Consider the following 22,382-nt stretch of genomic DNA (forward strand, 5'->3'; position numbering starts at 1 on the left):
TTCTTCCTCAAGTTCACTTTCAGATCCGCCCTCAGAGCGGACTAACCGACGCTGTTCTCGCCTTATTCGTGAAATAGTCCTTTCAATTTCAGGATCGAATATTAGCAAGCGCGGATCAGGAAGTGAACGCGTCATTTGACGAAAGAAACATGCAGCTCATAGTAGCAAAATAAAATAAAATGCAAATAAATAAATTCTAATTAATAACTTTAGCACTCTATTTCAACTCCCCGGCAACGGCGCCAAAAATTGATGAGGCACAGAAGTTAGTGAATTAAAAATTATTAAAATAGTTACGTTGCAAGTATAGTTCTTAACTCACCAAAAATCTGCCTATCCATTTAGAAATATGTCACAGAGCGTTTAAATTAAAAATTACTGGGAGTTTAAGTCCCAGGTCGTCTCCCAACAAGTTGCAGAAAAGTGTGCTATCTTATTAATCAGATGTTCCAAAAAGTTGAGTTAAGTAAATTGAAAATTAAATTGAGGAAATTTAAATAATATGAATAAAAGCCTTGACTGGGAGTTGATTAGTTGAAATCTCTATTATTGATAGGATGATTTCAAGATTAATTTATAATTAATGGTTGTTCTGTTTAGTTATCCTTTACTAGGTAAAGGAAAGTCAAACAAGTTGGAATGTTAGATCTGTTCACGAGTTGCAACCCACTTAGTTCAAAGGGATTGGTGTTAGTGACTAGATAGCAATCCAACAGTTAACCCAATTACAAATTCTCTTTCAATCCTTCCAACTCAAGAGTTCCTTTCAATCAACTCCCCATCAAGTTAAGAAACTACTCGCTCATTGTAAATAAGAAATCCATAACATATGAAAGGAAATTAAAAGAAGACATGATTATTGGAATGGAAAATAAATTCAAATGAAAGAAATAATCCTTGTATTAAATAATCATGAAAGTATTCAAATGAAAAAATTGAACAAAGCAAAGAACATGGAAGAATAAAACCAAGTTAAGAGAACGAACTAGAATGACGAAGTCTTGATGAGGAAATAACTCTTCTCAATGTTCCAATGCTAAAATCAATTGAAAATTAAAATTCTAAAACCTAGAGAGAAAAAACCTAGAGGAGGAATAAAACTAAATCTAAAAACTGAAAACTGTCTAGAATGAATGTTGTTATTTGTTTCTGCATATTCTCTGGCTCTAGTCTGCTGTTCCGGGCCGAAAACTGGGTCGAAATAAGGTCCAAAATCGCCCCCAGCGAATTCTGCAGATTATGCAGATCGCACATGTCACGCGATCGCGTCACCCATACGGACGCGTCATTCGCGCTTTTCCTTGCCACGCGTTCGCGTCGTCCACGCTACCGCGTCGCTTGAGCTTTTCCAATCCGTGCGGCCGCGTGAGCCATGCGGCTGCGTCACTGCGATTTGCTCTCCTTCGCGCGGTCGCGTGAGCCAAGCGACCGCGTCACTTCTCGTTGGTTATCTCCTTAAATTCTTGTGTTCCTTCCATTTTTGCTAGCTTCCTTTCCAATCTCCAACTCATTCATGCCCTATAAAGTCTGAAACACTCAACACACAGATCACGGCATCGAATGGAATAAAGGAGAATTAAAAATACATAATTAAAGTCTCTAGGAAGCAGTTTTCAAACATGTTATAAATTCAGGAAGGAATTATAATTTCATGCTAATTTAATGAATAAGTGGGTAAGGATCATGATAAAACCACACAATTAAACATAATATAAACCATAAAATAGTGGTTTATCAAGATGCCAAAGTCCCTAGCTTGGGACAATCCTTCATTTGGTGTGGTCCCTTGCACACGAAGCATCCTCCTTTGGGCACGAAAGCCTTTTTTTTTTCTTCGTACTCTTTCTTTGAAGAGTATTTTCCTTCCTTCTTGGTTGAGAAACTCTTTCCCTTGTCTCCCCTACCTTTAGTAGAACTAGGCTTGGAGGATGACTTGGGTTTAGAGTCTCCCCTATGATACTCAATGAGTGATTCGGCCACCACAATGGCCTCATCGACATCCTTAACATTCCTTCTTTGTAGTTCTTGCTTTGCCCAAGGTTGGAGTCCATCAATGAAGAAGAACAATGCATCCTCTGATGCTAAGTTGGGGATTTGAAGCGTGAGAGTAGTGAACTCCTTTACGTAGTCGCTAATCGTACTCTTGTGCTTCAACTCCCTCAACTTCTTCCTTGCTTCATAAACCACATTCTCAAGGAAGAATTGTCTTTTCAACTCCCCTTTGAAATCTTTCCATGTGGCTATGTTGCAAGTACCCTTTTCCATATTTACGCACTTTCTCCTCCACCACAAAGTAGCATTATCAGAAAGGTAGAGAACTGCAGTGCGTACCTTTATTGCTTCTTCGACCATCCCTTGGCCTTCGAAGTACCTCTCCATTTGCCATAGGAAGTTCTCCACCTCGCGAGCGTCCCTTACGCCCTTGAACTCCTTTGGCTTGGGGAGATCAATCTTTGTCGTCTCCCTTATAATGGTTGGTCGAGATTTTGCCTCCTCGAACCAAACTCGAACTTCCTCAAATAGCTTTAAGGAATTCTCAAGCTTTTCTTCGATTTGGAGCATGCTTTCTTTGAAAGCATCTAGTTCTCCTAACACGTGAGCCTTGAGGGGTCTCCTTATCATGTTCTATCCTTTGGAAACGCTCATCCATAGAGGATAGAACATTCTCCAACACAGAAACTCTCTCTTCTAGGAAGTTAGAGTCCTTACTTCTAGGCTCACTTGAAGAACGGACCTTCTTGCCTCCCCATTGAGAAGGAATAGCATTCCTTCCCCTTTGAGACTCAATATGCTACATGGTGATACTAGAAGCCATACCCACAAATCACTTGTGCTCCCTCTCGAACCTGGCTCTGATACCAAATTGTCACGGCCTTGGGGACACTCCAACGCTACCGTGTCGGCACTCGGACTTACTCAACCTCTTGAGCTAAGACCAAGTCAGCCTAACCCTCAATACTTAGCAAGAAAGTTAAGAATACAAGAGAACACAAGAGAAAGGAAGCTTTGGTGGAAGAACACTTTATTGCTCAAGTGTGGTTACAAATGATTCACACACACCCAAACTCTAACTCTCACCCCTATTTATAGCCATCCACCTCCTCAATGGATGGTTAGGATTAAATCTAATCAACGGTCTAGATTAATCATCCAGAACCTTCTTTACAAATATCTATCCTACCACAACTTTCTAAATGTTTCTAGATTATTCCATACCACTCTTTATACTTCTATATACATCTACACTCTTCTAGAATACTCTATGACCTTCCAGAGTCTTCTAGCTAGAACCTTCTAGGGTATTACGGGACCTTCTAGGACATTCTAGAACGTTCCGGAACCATCTAAAGTATTCTCAAACACTCCAGAAAACTATACAAACACTGTTAAATCTAACCTTCTAAAATTTACCGTGACATTAGGCCCCCCTTAGATCCGTCTCTGGTTATAACTTCAAGTATTTTGTCACTCCTTACTTCTTTATTTTTCTCGTAATTTCACCGCCTCCAAGCATCATCGCCGTCGTCGTGACAAGCGCGCTGACATTGTAAATATATATTAAACAACTTTTCATAAATTTGGTCAGATTAATTTAGTGAGACCTTTGAACTTGTAATTGTTGATAATAACCTAGATATACTGTAATAAACTAATAATTTTCATGATGTATGTTAATTTTTGTCCATACATTTGTACATAAATTATAGTTAAATCAAAACACATCTATTAATTATCATTCTCTATTTTTGGGCAGTTTAATTTGTGAAATAAATAATATAATTTATAAAGACAATACTAAAATCGGCGCTGCTTGTCACGATGATATCGGTGAGAAATTTCTTAAAAAGAATAATTTGAGAAAAAAAGTTCGATTATTAATATTTTAAGAAATTATATGATAAGCTATTTTAAATAATAATTTAATTACAAAATGATTCTATTATAATTAAGATATTAATTCTAATTAAATTGAAATAATTCAAGTTATTATTAGTATAATTAGTAATTAATTAAGATATCATTGAATTAAAAATTGATACAATATAAAAGGTAAATAACATGTTAATTTAGGGAGGTTTGGATAGAATTATATATATTACAAAATCATGATGCATGATGTATGACTAACTTTGTACAACGTGCAAGAGTTTTTTTTTTTTTTTTAACGGATAAACGTTTTTCTTTGCATAAATTTTGACCCAAAAATATCTTGACAATAAACCAATCATAGTTCTTTGAACAAGACACTTTCCCGTAAAATGCATAAGTTTGAAACAAAATTTTCTCTCACAGTATATAGCATAGCTTACAAAATTGTAAAGAACCAAAGATCCCTTTCCTCAATTCAAGCTCAATGGACAACGGACAATCCTCATCACTAGATCACCCCAAAAGGAACAAACAAAAATCACTGAATCCCTTTATCCGGGTAATCATAATTCTAACCAAGTCCATAACAGTTTCCTCTTCCCCTCTACCTCAGGGAGAAGGTGTCATTTACCATCTTTAAAAAGAGAAACAACACCTACAATTCAACAAATAAGAACTAATTGCAACATCCCCTCATTTCATACAAAGTTAAGGCTAGTTGGTGCTTGAAAATGTGACCCTGTTTTATCCATCATGCTTGTATCCAAACGCATCCTTTTGGCTTCCTTTTTCGCGCACGGGGATTCATCAAACTCGAACATCGACGAAGAAGGCATGGAGCAATACATGGTAGAAGGAGACTCGAATCCTTCAAGCATTTCCATGAACATGGACTGCAAATCTTCAAGCCCAAACTCCTTCTCCTAAAACACATGTATGAATGATTACAAGTGTTAAATCTTTCCACCAAATGTGAACATGGCACTCATTTCGTACCTTTTAAACTTTGATTTGACTCGACCCTAATACTTAAACTCTTGTTTTCTATGCTTAAATCTTTGAGAAAAGAATAAATAGGTCCATAACTTTTTGCCTCGCAGACATTTTTGTCCCTGACCATTGAAAAATACTTTTAAGTCCTTGACCTTCACAAAACTTAGACGGATCAGTCCCTCCGTCCAAATGCCTCCGTCAGGGACTGATCCGTTCAAATGCCTCCGTCAGAGACTGATCCGTCCAAGTTTTGTGAAGGTCAAAAATTTAAAAGTATTTTTTAATGGTTAGGGATAAAAATATCCGCGGAACAAAAAGTCAGGGACCTATTTGTCATTTTCTCTAAATCTTTAACTACTCTAAACCCGATTAAAAGGTAGGAATGAGTGAAGGTGGTTTCGAACCATACCTCTTGTCTCACTTGGGCCATAAGGGACACCATTTCTTCCACAAATTCAGAAAATCCCTAAATTCAAAGATCATGCACAATAGTCTTTCAGTAACATATATATACTATAAGAGTTTTAATTAAAAAGCCAACTTTTTTCGGTCGATATTAACTAACTTTTTTAAATTATCCTTTCTATCTTAAATTTTAAATCATAAATCTTAAATTATAAACGTCAAATCTTAAACCTTTAATTGACTAATTAAAAGTTAGTTCCATAAGCTTATCCTAAATATAACGTGCAACAAGAAAGAAGCACATTTGAAAATAGAATTTGTGAAACCACTGACCTCATCCTCTTCCTCCTCAGGATCATACAACCCAGCATCGTACATCGTTCTTTTCTTTTGATCAGACAATACTGCACCAACAAAACAAAAAAAACCCAAGGTTCAATGATCATATTCACTCCAAACACACCCAAAAAATGGAAATAATTAAAATTAAATAAAACAAAAGGAAGCTAGAACTCTTAAAAGGCATAAATTCCAAGAGGCATGCATAACAACAATAGTAAGAATGTTTACCTTTAAAACCAGAACTTTCAACAATTGAGGTACAAATATATAGGGTTCATATTGCAAAAAATTAACTATGGCGTTTCATATTCTTTAAGTAACTGTCTTTGCTACGAAAATATGTATCATAACTGATATTACATAAGCTACCTAAGTCCCTTCTTGCAGGGACAGAAAGGTTCAGATCCAAGGGTGGCACAGCATATGAAACTCTAAATTTGATTGAATAAATATATAACAAAATTAAGCTCTAAATAATAATAATAACAATATGAATGAAGATTGAAAACTCCGGTTACCTGAATAAGCTTCTTGAATTTGTTGGAACTTGCGCTTGGCTTCCCCTAGCAAAGAAGGATTTCTTGTCCACCTATCTGGATGCCATTTCTATGCATTATTCAACCCAAAAAATAAACACAAAGGAAAACGCATGAGCATGCACCTCATTCCGAAAATCCATTAAAGCTTAATTAATTAAGAATCAAAAGGCAGGGACACCAACCATAGCAAGCTTCCTGTAAGCACGCTTTATCTCTTGAAACGAAGAATCAGAACTCACACCAAGAATTCTGTAGTAACATTCTCTCTCACCACTCTCCATTATTATTGATCCAACTTCAAACTCAACAGATTTTCTTTCCAAATTTACTCGAACGGAAGAAAGTGGTTTGTTTGGTTGGGAAGTGATTGCGGGAGAAGGTTTAAAAATATCTCCGAAGCGAGAGACGCTTTTGGAATGTGATTCGGGAAAGCGAGTGGTTACTATTATTGCTCCTGGAATGTTCGTGAAACTATGTAGCAGGTAGATATTTTTGCGTACTTGCGTATTGTGTGGTTACAACTTGGAAGATATTTTCGTACATTTGGGAGCCACGATATTTTTCATACACAGGGGCTCGCTTTTCCAAACTTGCATTCTCTCTCCGTTTCTCGGTTTCTCCGTTCGTAAACTGGGACCCATTCACCCATATATAGTTATCAGTTACTTTCCTTTTTCTAAGTTCTAACCACATGTATGTAGTGTAGGCCAATTTTATGAAGGCTAGTCTATTTATCCATTTAAATGGTCGGACTTTGTTCTTAAAATTAAGTCCATTTAAATTTTGGGTTAAATGGGCTGAATCCGATTAACTCGTAAAAAATGGCGGGTTAAACGGGTTAGTCTGCGAGTTAAATGAGTGCTCTGTTTAATTTTTTTTATATCTTTTTAAAAAAGTAGTATTTTTAGTCGATATTTTTTTCGATCCGACCAAAAAATTCGACCCATCAAATAAAAAATATTAATTTTTTAAAGTTTTTGACCTAAAAGTAATTTTTTTGTCAAAATATTTTTTAAAAAATAAAATAAAAAGCTAAACGGGCTGACTCGTTTAACCCACGGGCTGACCATAAACGGTCCGAGTTGAAAAATTATGACCCACAAAAAAAGCGGACTTAAACGGTCCAACTCATTTAACCTATAGATTTAATGAGTCGGACCTAAATGGCCGAACTAGTCCGTTTGACAGCCCTAATTTTATGATTATTTTTTACTGGTGCCTCATTTTTGTTCAAATTATTTTTTATAATAATTTTAAAATATTTAAAATATTTTAATTTTTATATTTTTAAATTTAAAATCAATTATTCAATCTATTTTAGTAATTAGACGAAATCTTTTAAGTATTATAGCAAACATCTTATATTTAAAAATTCAACTATGTTAAAATATGTTAGATTTTTTTCAAAAATAAATTAAAAAAAATTATTATTTTCTAAAAAAATTAAAATAGTTTAATGATGTATGTACTTTTTATAATTTGTCTAATGTCTAGGCAAACTGTATTAGATGTTACTCAATTCACTTATATTTTGCACTACTCAGTTCATTTAGACATTAAACAAATTGTATGTTCCATCCTTCAGGTCGTCTAGACATTAGGCGGACTGTCACAAATCCTAATGATATATATATAGCAAGTGTGAGTGAATTTATTTATACTACCGTCCAAAAATTTACTTCTTTATTTCTTTTACCTTCATTTCTTACTTTCTTTTATTTGTAGAATGACTTAAATGCTGCTATTAGTAATTTATTATGATTAAAAAATATTATTAGATAATAATGAATATCTTATATTTAGTTCTTCTCATCTTATATTTATTGATATATTACCAGATGTGAAATGTCTAGCGATACAAAAAAAAAAAAATCTTGTTTTGCATGCTATTAGTTAGCAACACAAAAAATGGGTGAAAAAGATTTACTATACACATCCAACAGAAACAGATAATTATTTAAATAAAATATCAATTAATCGGTAATTTTGTTTTGCTGATCTTATTTGATAGCATTATTTGTATTTGTTTGTCATAAGTAGCGGCTATGTAACACCCTCATTATCAAAATGTTACGCTTCCGGCTGCGCCATTCTGATAGTTTGGATATTACGACAACTCTAAACATATTTAATACTAAAATAGGAGCCTGTTTAAAACTTAAAAACATATAACCTTTCAAAAACATTTTTTCGTTGAAAACATAAACATACATTTACATACAAACCAGATACAATACCTTAAGATATATATATATATATAACACTAGCTTACAAACATACATATCATAATTTCCTATCCCTCTTACAAACTTAATAAAGATAAAGGCGACGGAAAAATAATAGCTAAGATAATACAAAAATACTGAATAAACAGAAAATGAACATAACTCTTCTGAAGCTTCGTCATTCATATCCTGAAAAGGAATAATCGGTAGGGGAGTGAGAACGTCGTACTCGCTTGTTCTCACTATAGGATTACATAAATTGCTATAACAAGATACGTAAAATAAAATTATTTTGAGAGTACAGTGATAATTGCTCGTCTTATGAGTCTTTCCAAAAACCTTGGGTACACATTCGAAATCCAAAAAATCCCTTTTTGAAGACTCGATAAATTTCTCAAATATTTTAAAACAAAATCTTTTTCCTTTCTTGTAAAAATCTGAAAAGTTTTTTTTAGACAGTATGAATTACCAATATGTCCCAAACATAGGTTCAATTAAGTCTATGCTGTAAGAGTTTGATTTTTCATACTTTTCTAGACCACAACCATGAAAGCAGTTACCTACGCGGTATAAATGATCTTCCCGTTCCAAGCATAGGTTCATTAAGTCTATGCTGAACTGGTCAGATACTTTATACAGAACTAGAACTCAATATACCAATCACGGCCTCAAGCCCATCCAATCCAACACGGCCCCTGGCCCAAACAACTCAATCATCGACCAATTCATCACAAACCAACCAAGTCAAGCACAATCACAAATAATGTAGTTCAAACACAATCAATAATAATTACAACAATTATAGCAGTTAGCAGTTAGCAGTTAACATAAGTATTCACATAGGTAAACCAATTACAATATGCACACCCAAACAATGTCACATAAATGCAAATGATGAATATCTGCCCTACTGGCTGTGATATTACATTGTCGGTTATGTTGCCAAACCCGACTAAGATAAGCGGGATCCAACCACCGTCCTTATATATAGGTCCCATAGACAAGCGGGATTAAACCACCGTCTTTGCCCGGAACACGCAAGCGGGATTAAACCACCGTCCTTGCCTCCACCGTAAGCGGGATTAACCACCGTCCTTACACGGGCGCCACGCTCTCGACAAGCGGGATTAACCACCGTCCTTGCCAGGCGCAAGCGACTTATCAACAATCTCATCTCAGCATAAGCGGGACGGACCCAACCCTTATGCCTACCAAGTAATAACTCATCAATCTTGATGATATCCACAATCAATCAGGCTCAACAACTTATTTCAAATTCATTCTTGGCCCATTTACTTTTGAATAACAAACATATTCAATTCACATCTTGCCAAAAATCACTTTTCAAAACAGAGCCACTTTCCACATTCCAGAACTTCCAAACAATCTCAAAATCAGGCCAAATTCAAAATCTCTTTTCAAAGACTCAAAATCATTCATTTCTAAATCAAGGTTTGGTCATAAAATTCCTCAACGGAGTCTCAAGACTTCAGGGGAGAATAACCTAACTCATTTCCTTAAGTTCATCGAAAATCTCTAAAACTTTAGCTTTTTGATTTGAGTAAATAAAGTAGAAGTTAAGCCCAAAACCAAATCATTTGAGTCCAAAAACCAATTTCAGTTTCATTCCAAAATCTGAAGTGTTTCCAAAGGGTTCAAAAATTGTTTTAGTTTTTCTAAAATCAAGATTTCAAAGGGTACTTCAGACTTTTCCTAAAACGTCGTAAAGTGAAATCAGTCAATCGAAATTCAGTTTCTTTTTAAATCCACTAAAATTCCTCCAATTTGTTTACTCAAATCAAATCCTAAAACATGAGAATTTTCATATTTAAATTGACTTTAAAACATAATTCCTTTCTTAAATAAATTTCATCCAAAATATATAGTTTTCTTAAGAAGGTAAGTTCAAACATAATTTATTTACCAAACATTTAATTCAAACATAATTCATTATTTTCAAAAATAACGTTTCATTCAAAATCTCGGATTTTATAGAAATTTTGCCAACATCTCCCCCTAAAACCTAGACTTTGCCACCCGTTTTGGGTCCCAACCAAACTAATCCTCAACTCTTTTTCCAAGGGATTCAAGACCAAATCAGTTTCCAGTAAGAAAATTCAGACTTTAATTACTAAAATCCTTTCAATTCAAAACAACCAGAGACCTCCATTTTGGACAAAATCAAATATTATCTCAATCAAACAGGCAATCATATTCATCCAATACAAATCAGACAATTCATAAGACTTACTTAATCACCAGAAATGCATTCTGCACATCATATCTATTTATAACAATTTCCAATTTAAAATAAATTAGTTTGTATAAAGGCCCCTACCTCAAAACGCAAAACCATAGCCCAAACGCCTCACTGAGTCCTTTTTGCCTCAACTCGAAATCACCGGCAACCAAAACCTCGGCTCCAAGCCACTTTCGCAATAACCATAGCAACACTAATCACAATATACAATAATCAGGACTCGATCCCACGTTATCAAAACTCATACTCATTAACCAAACACAACAGAATACTAACACGAGGCTTTCCGAAACATAAATACTTACTAAACTGGCGAAACGAAGCAGCCGCGAACTCCGAGCACGTTACGCAAGCGTCGATACACAACCCTACGACTGATAACGCCACAACACCTCAGCCTAAAATTATCAGAACAATAATCTAAAGGGCTTTCAAATCGAAAACGCTTATCGAAACGAGAAAGGAACGGCTGAACCTAAACAGCGGCGGTCTCCGAGCCAGTTCGGCGGCAGCCTAGAAGCCACCTCAAGCGGCAGCGGCGACGAATTCCGATCGCGACAACTGAAACCAACATGCACTGACTATAGCATTCTCGAAATTCAGAAGGACAGAGGCTAATGACAAGACCCTTACCGGCAGGATTTTCCAGCGACGGCAGTAGCATTTTCCGGCGGCCAGAATCACAGAGACGCAGCTCCCTTCTCCGGCAGCGACACCCGTGGCGGCCTGAACCCTTTCTTGACGGTGGCAATTCCGACGGAGGCGGTGCCGGTGACGAGTTCCAACATCAACGACAGCAGCGGCCAGAGATTCCGGCTACAGCGGCGGTAGAGGAACGGTTCCTCCTCTGGCTTTTCCTTTCTCCAACGATGGTGACTCCTCCACCCTTCCATGGCGGCGTCGAGATCAAAGACGGCGGCAACTCCTCGTGGTGGCCGATCTCCCCTGTTCGGTGACGTCAGCGGCGGAGCGGGCTTGGTGGAAGGCAGAACGACGACTGGGCAGCGACGATCGGCGTGGCTCCAACGGCGATGCTCCCAGATCTCCAGCGACGGCGGCGTGATGCAGCGGCCGAGCAGCGCCTCCTTCTCCCCTCCGCGCTCCCTCTGCCCTCGGTCCCCTCTTTTGCCCGATCTCTCTCTCTCTCTTCCTTCGGAGTGTAACGGCGGCGGCACGGCGTGGAGGGCGGCGGCACGGCGTGGATGGCGGCGGCGAGCTGGCCGCGACGGTGGCGCGGTGGCGGCGTAGAGTGCGGCCCCCCTTCCTCTCCGATTCCAAGCTCTCCCTTCTTCCTCTCCATCTCTGCGTTGAGTGTGTGCATTTGCTGTGTGTGCTTGTTGAATGAGAGTTGAGGGTGTGGGGCAGCAGCTGCTGCTGCTTGGGTTTGGTTTGAGGGTGGTTAGGGTTTGGTGAGTGTGTGGGGGTGTTAGGTTAGATTTAGAGTTATGGGTAATTTTGTAATTTCAAATAAAAATAAGGATAATATAGTAATTAGAAATAAATTCTAATTCAACAATAATAATATATAGAAATACTATTTAATCATCAATTTTATAAATTATTTTTAATAAAATGTTCAAATCCAAAAATTAGAAATAATATACTTAATTTCTTTATTTTCTAAAATAGTAGTATCATTATTTTAAAATATTAATTATTTAGTCCAAATCATATAAAAATTCTTATTATTTTTTTTTCAAAGATAATACTTTTATTGCAATTAAATAATTTAATTACAATATCCACACAAACAGGGATAAGCATATACAATAATAAAAATTTTGGGAATTCCCAGAAACAATAATAGCAAGCTAAAGCAGTAGGGATTAAAACAAAAAGGATAAGTTATTCTCTCCTCTTTAGTTTCAGTTGCTATGCCTCCCAAGTCACCCAAATTCTTCCGCAAATATCAGAGCTTGGGACAGAATTTTTCCAATCTCAACTCTGCAATTTTAAAAAATGAGAGCGTTCCTGGACAACCAGATCTGCCATAGAAGGTAACTTACTTAACTGATTTTTTCTTTTGAGTCTCTTCTTCTTCTCACTGCTTCCATCAACTGACACCACCACTCCCATGGTTCCATAGTCGGATCTCTGGGAATCACACTTGTTACTGGTGATTGATTCCAGACTTGCACAACTCCCGAACAGAAAATCAGAGCATGGAGGTGCGTTTCTGGCAGTGAAGAACATCGCGGGCATAAATTGGGAATCTGAGGTATCCTCTTATGAAGATTTGTCTTCACGGCTAGCCCTTCGTGAGCAAATTTCCAGAAATGCCTTGATTTTTGGTTGGCATTGAACCTCCCAGATGCTCCTTCATAGTTGTCTACTTTGAAATCTAACATGAAGATCTTCCATAGGCTTATGAAAAAACTTGTAAGCTACTTCATATCCCGTTCTAACATTGTACTGACCTGAATCATACTTTATCCACATGACTGAATCTTCACCTTCTTCAATGTCTATTTGGCAGATTTGTTGTGCTATGTTGGGACTGAACTTACTATGAATGAGCTGTGTATTCCAACCCCCTATCTCATTGAATAGTTGTCTTAGCCAGATCAGATTTCCATCACTACAGTCTTCTTCCTGTACTCGAAAGGGAGGTAAGTTACCAAACCATGGTTCTTCTTTGAATTTTACTATACCCTATGTCGTGACTTTCCATTTGGTACCCTGTTCCAGTACCCTGGTTTCGCTCCTAAAAAAGAGGTAAGTCTAAAATATTTGCTTTTGAAGACTTTATAAAACAGAGAATTTGGTTTAGTCATTAGTCTCCATCCCTATTTTGCCAGCATCGCCAGATTAAACGCTTTGAGATCTTTAAACCCCATACTGCCTTCCTCTTTAATTCTGCTCATTGTATCCCAGCTGATCCATTGGAGTTTTTTTTCATTCTGTTTTTGACCCTACCAGAATTGCATCATCATTTTGTGAATATCATCTAATAGTGATTCGGGCAGTTTGAAACAATTTAGAGTATGGATAGGTATAGCACACCCCACAGCTTTGATTAAAATTTTTCTTCCACTTGTTGACAATAGTTGACGCTTCCAACCTTGTAGCTTCTTCGACACCTTATCCTTTACATAAGTAAATGTCTGACTTTTAGATCTGTTAACAATAGATGGGAGACCCAAATATTTGTCTTGTGCACCAATATTAGGGACTCTAAGAAAAGTAGCGATTTCTTCCTTAATAGCATGAGGTGTATTCTTACTGAAAAATACTGCAGACTTACTGAAATTGATAATATGACCGCTTAGGGAGCCATACTGTTGAATAACATTAATCAAATTAGCGCAATTATGTGGAGTTGCTTTACAGAATAGTAAAGAGTCATCAGCGAATAAAATGTGGTTGATGGATGGACATCTACTGTTCAGCCGAAGCCCCTGAAATATGTTATCCTGTTCTCATTTGTGGAGCAGAAATGATAGACCTTCTGCGCACAATAGAAAAAGGTAGGGTGAGAGGGGATCTCCTTGCCGGAGCCCTCTACTTGGTTTAAAGAAACCAATAGGAGAATTTTCCACAATAACAGAATAAGAAATAGTAGTGACACATTCCTTTACCCATTCTATCCACCTCTGACAAAAACCAAGTTTTTTCATTACGAACCACACAAAACTCCATTCCACTCGATCATAGACTTTGCTCATATCCACCTTTAGAGCTAGATTAGTGCCCCCAAATGATTTATTCTTTAAGAAATACATGCATTCATGAGGCACAAGAATATTATCACTAATAAGTCTTCCTCTAATAAATGCACTCTGATTGTCACTAATTATTTTATTCATAAGAGGCTGCAAGCGATAGACAAGTACCTTGGAAATAATTTTATAAAATACGGTGCTTAGGCTGATGGGTCGGATCTACGACATATTTTCTGCATTTGGAGTTTTTGGAGTTAGACAAATGTGAGTATGGTTGAAGCTCTTTAGTATTCTTCCTCCACCAAAGAAGCTCTTAACTGTCCTGCATACATCCCCTCCGATGATTCTCCAATAAAATTGAAAAAATTTTGCCGGAAATCCATCATCTCCCGGGGCAGCCCCTGGGTTAATAGAAAAAACTGCCCTCTTAATTTTTCCTTCACTAATCGGTTTAGTAAGGTGCTGATTAGTCTCAGAGGAGACCTTCTTTCTCAACCCAGCCAGCACATGGGAAGGATCTTGAGGATTCCCTGTTGTAAACAACTCTTCAAAGTATCTTTGCGCTCTCGCCCCAATTATTTTTGTAGTACACCACTCTCCATTCTCATCCTCTAACCTCCATATCTTATTTCTCCTGTTTCTAACTTGACTCTTGGAGTGAAAAAATTTTGTGTTTTGATCTTCCCATTTAAGCCAATCAATTCTAGCTTTCTCCCTCCAGAACCTTTCCTCCATAATACATGCATTACTCAACTCTTCCTCCAGCTGTAAGATCTCTATTTTATTAGCAGAGCTGGGATCTTCCTTCAACGCCGATAGTTTAGTCACAATCTTCTCCATTTCTTTTCTAGAATTTCCTACCCCCGAAGCTTGCCATTTAACTATTTTAGATCTGTAGCGCTTTAGTTTCTAAAACAATTGGAATATTGGTGAGCTGGAGAAGCTTGTTTGCCACACCTCCTTAACTATTGAATCTGTCATTTCCTCCCCACACCATCTCTCTTGAAATTTGAACCTCCTTTTACTCTTGATGGTTGCTGAATTTGAGTTTAATAGCAGAGGGCAATGGTCTGAACCAATATCATCCAAGTGTGTGAGTGTAGCCCACGAATATTCTTCCCTCAGTTTTAGAGACAAAAAAGCTCTATATAGTCTTTCTCTGATTACTCTCTCTTGACAACTCTGATTCCACCATGTAAATTTCTCCCCTAGATACCCCATATCCACCAGGCATCCATGATTCATAAAGTTTTGAAACTTCTGAATGGATTGAAATGATTTCTTCTTTCCTCCCTCCTTTTCATCTGATGATAATATGGCATTAAAATCACCAATGACAACATATATTTCTCTGAGCTGTCTAATAATCTCCAGCAAGGCCTCATATTGAGTATCTCTCAGCTGGTCAGTACTGTGGAGGTGAACCCCTAACATCTCCCATGTGATTTTTCTCTATTGATCTTCAATTGAGAAGGATATATAAAATTCGGCACTGCTATTCACCTTCACCTTCACTTCTTCCCTCCATGCCAGAGCCAAGCCTCCTGCCGTGCCATTAGGATTAACACAATATACCTCCGTGAGACCCACACTTTTTAGCTGTCTTTCTACTAGCGAGGATTGGTTCTTTGTCTCACATAAGAACACCACCTCGGGGGAATGAGAGTTTTGCATCCCTTTGATATTGTGAATTGTCAGGAGTTTCCCCAAACCCCGACAGTTCCACATTATCAACTTCATAGCCCCATGGGTGCCTTTGATGGGTTGGCACCCTCACCCCAGTCAACATTTCTCTCTACTGACCCTTCTTTCTCAATCTGACCTTCCTCCACCTCCTCCCTAGTCTCCGCATTACGTTTCATCCCTGTAACCATCTTGATGTTTCCAGCTTCATTGCTTTTTAAAATCCTTATTATTTCACAACTACCAACTTTACAATTTAAATATATAAAATAACTCAATAATTGTAAAATTAGATGAAATCTTAATTTAAATAGCCCAAACTCATTATTTTTGGATTTCTAGAACTTTAAGTTGTAAATAGAAATTAATCCATAATTATAGAGTTTGGATGAAAACCTTAATTTATTTCAAATCCAATTAATCAAAACTACTTTTAATTACCTTCCATAAGATAATTTATGAAATTAAAACTTTAAATAAATATATGGTCTGAGATTAGTTCAAAATAGGACTTTTCAAAAGTCTTGGATCTTACAGGCTACGTGATGATAATGACGTAAAATTAATCAGGGGTTGATACAATCATTTTTTTAAAATTTATATTTTGAAATTAATTATTTGTTTAGTTGATCTCTGTGAGGGGAGTTCTTCAATTCATGACATCCAATCAGGTGGGGCCGTCAAAAGGAACATTGCGGGATTGGATATTGATCTAAACATGCCATCTAAGACACCAATGATGGGTCAAATCCTGAAGATCGTAATATATAGACAGAGGATATGCGGCAAGTAGATGTTGAAAGCCATGAGTGCTCTACAATTGGAGACCTAATGATCGATCCATATCTAGTTAACCCTGTATCCGATAGTGAGGAGGTATAAGCTGAACTGATTGATATACCTAATGGTGAGGAGGAGGACGATGTTAAGATGAACTACTTTACAGACTCGCAACCCGCACTGACTCAACTTGCTATTTCCCAGTCATTTGATCATCTGCCTCACTTTACCATGTTGAATCTGAATACAATGAACCAAGATTGATCTTTTAGTCAGGGAGGTCCCAATGATGATTCGATTAATGAGTTTGTAGTTAGGCAATAGTTTGAGAATAAGGAGGAAGTTCTTATGGCAATAAAGACGTATAGCATAAGGAAAGTTGTGGAGTATAAGTTATTAGAGAGTGACCATTTGAAGTATTCAGTTCAGTACACTCATTTTGGAGCAGGTTGTCAATGGAGCATACATGTTTCCTATCGTCAAAGACAGGAAAAATGGGAGGTGAGGAGATACAATGGTCCTCATTCTTTTCTTCAAACATCGACAAGGCAAGATCATAGAAGGTTGGACTCGAAAGTGATAGCTCAAGTGATCATCATAATGATGAAAGCCAATTTGACCATTAGCATAAGAGTTTTGCAAGGATCTGTTGAGACCCAATTTGACTACAAAGCATCTTATAGAAATGTTTGGCTTGCAAAGTAGAGGGTAATTACTTTAATATGCGAAGATTAGGAGGAATCATACAATGAGCTTCCTAGGTGGCTATTTGCAATGCAGATGTGCTTACCAGGTGTGTATTATTACGTTGTCTTTAGTTTTATATACAGTATTAAATAAACCAACCTTCTAATAATTGTTATGACATAGGTACATGGGTTCATCTTGTAACTCAACCAAGTTGCAGTGAGGAGGACAGTGTTATGTTTCATAAGGTGTTGTGGATATTTTCACCATGTGTTGAGACTTTCAAGCACTGCAAACCATTAATTTCCATTAATGGTACTCACTTGTATGGTAAATATGGAGACACCTTGTTCATGGCAATCGCCCAAGATGTCAATTCAAATATATTGCCAATTGTATTTGGGCTAGTAGAGGGGGAGACGAAAGAAGCCTGGTAATTTTTCTATCTTACCTAAGGCAGCATGTGACACTATACACACAGGTTAAAATTTTCGCAGAGTTGTGCGTGCGCACAAGGCTGTGCGTGCACACATATCAGAAATCACAATTTTGCAACTTAGCAGAATTTCAGATTTTTACATCAATCTTTGAATGATCATAACTTCCTCTACAAAAACCCAAATTTTACAAAATTTATATCGATTTGAAGGGTTTTCAATAAGCTTTAATCTCCAATAAAATTCAACAAAATTTAAAAATCTTGACAAAAATTACGATCAGACAAAGTTCACCAAAAACCAACGTTTATCAAAAATCACATTTTACCAGAATTTCCAAAATCCCCAAACCACATCCAACCAAAACAATACCAAACTCTCATTTTCCATCAAAATCAACCCTTTATGTGTCCTTACACCAATCTTACCACATTTTCCTTCACATATTATTCTCAATCTCAATATCACATGTCCACCAATCATTATTACATCACTATCAATTTCCATCATCAATACAACCATGATTCATATTAATAATCAACAATATTCATTCATCTAAATTAATCATATCTCAACCTCATCACTTAACCACAACAACAACATCAATTCATTATACATCATCAACCTAAACAATCATCAACAACATATAATTTCCAAACCTATCCTATGGGTCACTAGTCTAAGTGTCCATGAATATTATATACTACATTGAGGAAACCGAAACCATACCTTGGCCGATTCTCTATATGCACCAAACCCCCCCCCCCCCCAAATGAGCATAAATTGATCACCAACAAGATTTTCAACACAATCCAAGCTTCCAATATCACCAACAAGCTCCAATAATATCCAACAATCACAACTTCAAGCTATAACACGCATAAACCATAACTAATCAACGTAGGGCTCACCATAAATAAAATTTCACAAGGGTTCAATGCCTCTTACCTTTCCCAATAGCTTTGGTAGCCAAAATTCAATGCTAAGTAAGGATTAGAGTGAACCTAAACATCCAAAATCACAAGAACTCACTTAATCACAAGCCCTAAAAACCCGAAATTTTGAAGAGAATAACTGAAAGGGATTCGAGCTCTCCTTACCAGTTTCTTGTATGGGTCTTGTAGAGCTCTTCACAAGAAACGTGTAGCCACAAACGGTGCGGTGATCGGAGCTCTATAGCTTATGATATGAGCTTGTGAAGTTAGGAGTGAATAGTGTCAATGGAGGGTTTCTTCTTCCTCTCCTTCTCAGCACGGTGTGTGTTTGAGTGTGTTGTGGCTAATTGGGTTCATTAATGGCCTCTTATATATGTTGGGCTTGGGTCCAACTTGAATCCAATCTAACCCGTTAGCATTTTTATCCCGTTTGGCCCAACTTCGGGCTAAACCTTTAAAATTAATGCCTAGTTTTCCATTTCTAATATTTTTCTAAGATTTTTGACTGTTTTCACTTTTTCTCGTGCGGTACTAAGTAGACTTGAACCGGTTCAACCGGTTCAACTGCCGATTTATGGTTTTTCACAGTTTTTCGTAGAAAAACATATTTTCTGACTCAAAAAAACCTACTGAGTCCAAAAATCACATTTAAATCCTCAAATTCTCACTCTAACTTTTTGGCACCTAATTTGGACAATATTAATTACTTAATTAACAGTTTGATTAGTTACGGTTCTTACATTCTCCCCACCAAATAAGAAATTTTACCCACAAAATTTGAATTACCTGAGAAAAGCTCGGGGTAATCCTTTCGCATCTCGGACTCTAATTCCCAAGTATATTCTTCAACTTCTGCTCACTTCCAAGCCACTTTAACCAACTGAACTTCCTTTTCTCGCACCTTCTTCACACTAGTGTCGTTGATTCCCACTGGTGTCACTTGGAAAGTCAAGTTCTCCCTCAACTCGACCGATTCAAACCCTAACACATGAGCCGCATCCGACGTATACTTGTGGAGCTGTGACACGTGAAATACGTCATGCAAGTTAGACAAGTGAGGTGGCAAAGCTACTTGATACACCACCGGCCCGAATCTCTTCAGAATCTCAAACAGTCCAATGAACCTCAGATTCAACTTCTTGGTCTTAATCGATCTTCCAATCCCAGTTGTCGGTGTAACCCTTAGAAATACATGTTCTCCCACTTCAAACTCTAACAGTTTCCTTCTCTGATCCGCATAACTCTTCTGTCGGCTCTGGGTAGTTAGAATTCTCTCCCGAATCTTCTTAATCTGCTCAGTAGTCTCGGCTACCAAATCGGGACCCAAAACACTTACTTTACCAAATTCATACCAACAAAGTGGTGATTGGCACTTCTGTCCATACAAAGCCTCATACGGAGCCATTCTAATGCTCGCGTGAAAGCTATTGTTGTACGCAAACTCCACCAATGGCATGTAACGGTCCCAACTCCCGGGTTGATCCAAAACACATGCTCTCAGCATATCCTCCAACGTCTAAATAGTCCTTTCTGACTGTCCATCAGTTTGCGGATGATATGTAGTACTGAGCCATAGTTTCGTACCGAAAGCTCTTTAAAAAGCTCCCCAAAACCTTGATGTGAATCGGGGATCACGGTCCGACACTATGCTCGATGGCACACCATGCAACCTTACTATCTCCTTGATATACAACCTCGCGAACTCTTCTATTGAGCAACTTATTCAGATAGGCAAAAAATGATCGGATACGGTTAAGCGATCCACGATCACCCAAACTGCGTCAAATCCCGACCTAGTCCTTGGTAAACCGGTCACAAAATCCATTACAATTCCTTCCCACTTCCACTAAGGAATCTCAAGAGGCTGTAGCATTCCCGATAGTTTCTGATGCTCTATCTTTACTTTCTGACACGTCAGGCACTTGGATACCACTGTAGCTATATCACCTTTTATCACAGGCCACCAGAACATCTTCTTCAAGTCATAATACATCTTCGTGCTTCTGGGATGAATAGAAAACCCACTGTTATGAGCTTCCGACAACAAGTCTTGCCTCAAACTTCCAACATCCAGTACACAAATTCTCCCTTTGTATCTCCACAACCCTTCAGCATCCTTGGTGAATTCTCTAAGCCTCTTATCACCAACTGGTTGAAACAATTGTTGAAGCTTGTGCTCATCTTGCTGAGCCTTCTTTATCTCTGTTTTAAAGCTACTCGAGATCTGCAACTGATTCAAACAAACTCTTCCAGCAACTTCACCAATATCCAACTTAAGATCCACAAACTTATTCACTAGCTCCTCTTCTTTGATTTTCATCCAAGCTATGGATAAAGATTTCCGGCTCAATGCGTCTGCTACCACATTCGCCTTTCCAGGGTGATAACTCAGTTCAAAATCATAATCTTTAAGCAACTCCATCCACCTTCTCTGGCGCATATTAAGCTCTTTCTGATCAAAGATGTACTTGAGACTCTTATGATCAGAAAAGACGCTAAACCTTACTCTGTACAAGTGGTGTCTCCAAATCTTCAATGCAAACACAATCACCACTAATTCCAAATCATGAGTGGGGTAATTCACCTCATGCGGTCTTAGCTTACGCGATGCATAAGCCACCACATTCCGGTGTTGCATCAACACGCAACCCAAACCCTTCAATGACGCATCACAATATACTTCAAACGATTCATGCGGTTCCAGCAAAATTAAAACTGGCACTGAAGTTAACTTCTGCTTCAAAGTTTGAAAACTCTCTTCATAGTCCGACATCCACACAAAAGGCACCTCCTTCCTTGTCAACTTAGTCATCGGTAGTGCAATCTAGGAGAATCCTTCAATGAATCTCTGGTAATATCTGGCTAAACCCAAGAAACTTCTGACTTCCGTCACTGTCGTTGGTTTTTCCCATTCCATCACCGCCTCCACTTTAGAAGGATCTATAGCTAGCCCTCCTTTGCTCACCACGTGACCTAGGAACTTTACTTCCTCCTTCCAGAACTCGCACTTGGACAATTTTGCATACAACTTTCACTCTTTTAAGATATGCAACACAATCCTCAAGTGCTCCTCATGCTCCTTCACTATCTTAGAGTAAACCAAGATGTCGTCTATGAAAACCACCACGAATTTGTCCAAAAAGGGACAAAAGACTCTGTTCATGTAATCCATGAAAATAGTAGGTGTATTCGTTAACCTGATACATGAGAATTAGCGTTGGTCTAGATTTTCTCTTATAGAAAAGAAGAACTTCATTGTAAGCATAGCTCCAAACCAACAAACAACTCTCTTATCAAATTTAAATTTGGTTTTGTCATGAGTACAAACCCCAATAAGAATTAACCGAAGTATTGAAACCTCGGGTCGTCTCACAAGGAATTGCAATGAAGTGTTTAATTATTGGCTATGAAGATGCAAGGGGGTTTGATTTATAATTGGCAAGAAAAGTAAATAACAAGAAAGTAAATGAAAATTAACTAATAAAATAAAGGAAAAGAACTCTTGGCTAGACATAGGTAATTGAGGTCACTCTCCTTGTCTACAAACCATGTATTGACAATTAT

General features: G+C 37.6%; 4 protein-coding genes across 5 annotated transcripts; all 4 read right to left on the reverse strand.

Annotated features, from left to right (window-relative positions):
- Positions 1 to 4,248: 4,248 nt before the first annotated feature.
- On the reverse strand, positions 4,249 to 6,827 carry LOC107639293 (uncharacterized). 2 transcript variants are annotated; one of them, XM_021121138.2, is made up of 5 exons: positions 6,332 to 6,827; positions 6,129 to 6,216; positions 5,602 to 5,672; positions 5,273 to 5,329; positions 4,249 to 4,793 (listed from the first exon to the last, which is right to left on the reverse strand). In XM_021121138.2, the coding sequence occupies exons 1-5, from the start codon at positions 6,428 to 6,430 to the stop codon at positions 4,569 to 4,571; spliced, it is 540 nt and encodes a 179-aa protein (XP_020976797.2). In that variant the 5' UTR covers positions 6,431 to 6,827; the 3' UTR covers positions 4,249 to 4,568. The 2 variants fall into 2 exon arrangements, with proteins under 2 accessions (XP_020976797.2, XP_088341437.1); XM_088485311.1 differs by lacking the exon at positions 5,273 to 5,329 and having other exon boundaries at positions 6,332 to 6,761.
- Positions 6,828 to 15,205: 8,378 nt separating this feature from the next.
- Positions 15,206 to 15,730, reverse strand: LOC148567310 (uncharacterized). Its single transcript, XM_088484552.1, has one exon. The coding sequence runs from the start codon at positions 15,728 to 15,730 to the stop codon at positions 15,206 to 15,208; it is 525 nt and encodes a 174-aa protein (XP_088340678.1).
- Positions 15,731 to 19,674: 3,944 nt separating this feature from the next.
- LOC148567311 (uncharacterized) lies at positions 19,675 to 20,223 on the reverse strand. Its single transcript, XM_088484553.1, has one exon. It carries the CDS (start codon positions 20,221 to 20,223, stop codon positions 19,675 to 19,677), a length of 549 nt encoding a protein of 182 aa, XP_088340679.1.
- A 441-nt stretch (positions 20,224 to 20,664) lies between these two features.
- LOC148567312 (uncharacterized) lies at positions 20,665 to 21,630 on the reverse strand. The gene is made up of 2 exons (XM_088484554.1): positions 21,499 to 21,630; positions 20,665 to 21,189 (listed from the first exon to the last, which is right to left on the reverse strand). The coding sequence occupies exons 1-2, from the start codon at positions 21,628 to 21,630 to the stop codon at positions 20,665 to 20,667; spliced, it is 657 nt and encodes a 218-aa protein (XP_088340680.1).
- Between the last annotated feature and the right edge of the window lie 752 nt (positions 21,631 to 22,382).

This window comes from Arachis ipaensis, chromosome B4 (assembly GCF_059453495.1).
Source record: "Arachis ipaensis isolate K30076 ecotype BB chromosome B4, ASM5945349v1, whole genome shotgun sequence".
In the NCBI taxonomy this organism is placed as follows: domain Eukaryota; kingdom Viridiplantae; phylum Streptophyta; class Magnoliopsida; order Fabales; family Fabaceae; genus Arachis; species Arachis ipaensis.

Excerpts from the sequence above, each read along its gene's own strand:
- LOC148567310 (XM_088484552.1), bottom strand. The coding sequence starts at position 15,730 with ATGTTAGGGGTTCACCTCCACAGTACTGACCAGCTGAGAGATACTCAA.
- LOC148567311 (XM_088484553.1), bottom strand. The coding sequence starts at position 20,223 with ATGGCTCCGTATGAGGCTTTGTATGGACAGAAGTGCCAATCACCACTT.
- LOC107639293 (XM_021121138.2), bottom strand. The coding sequence starts at position 6,430 with ATGGAGAGTGGTGAGAGAGAATGTTACTACAGAATTCTTGGTGTGAGT. Across the intron at positions 6,217-6,331 it reads CTTACAGGAAGCTTGCTATG|AAATGGCATCCAGATAGGTG; the intron begins GTTGGTGTCCCT and ends AATAATGCATAG. Across the intron at positions 4,794-5,272 it reads TGGCCCAAGTGAGACAAGAG|GAGAAGGAGTTTGGGCTTGA; the intron begins GTATGGTTCGAA and ends CATGTGTTTTAG.
- LOC148567312 (XM_088484554.1), bottom strand. The coding sequence starts at position 21,630 with ATGACTAAGTTGACAAGGAAGGAGGTGCCTTTTGTGTGGATGTCGGAC. Across the intron at positions 21,190-21,498 it reads AACCGCATGAATCGTTTGAA|GCGAATGTGGTAGCAGACGC; the intron begins GTATATTGTGAT and ends CACCCTGGAAAG.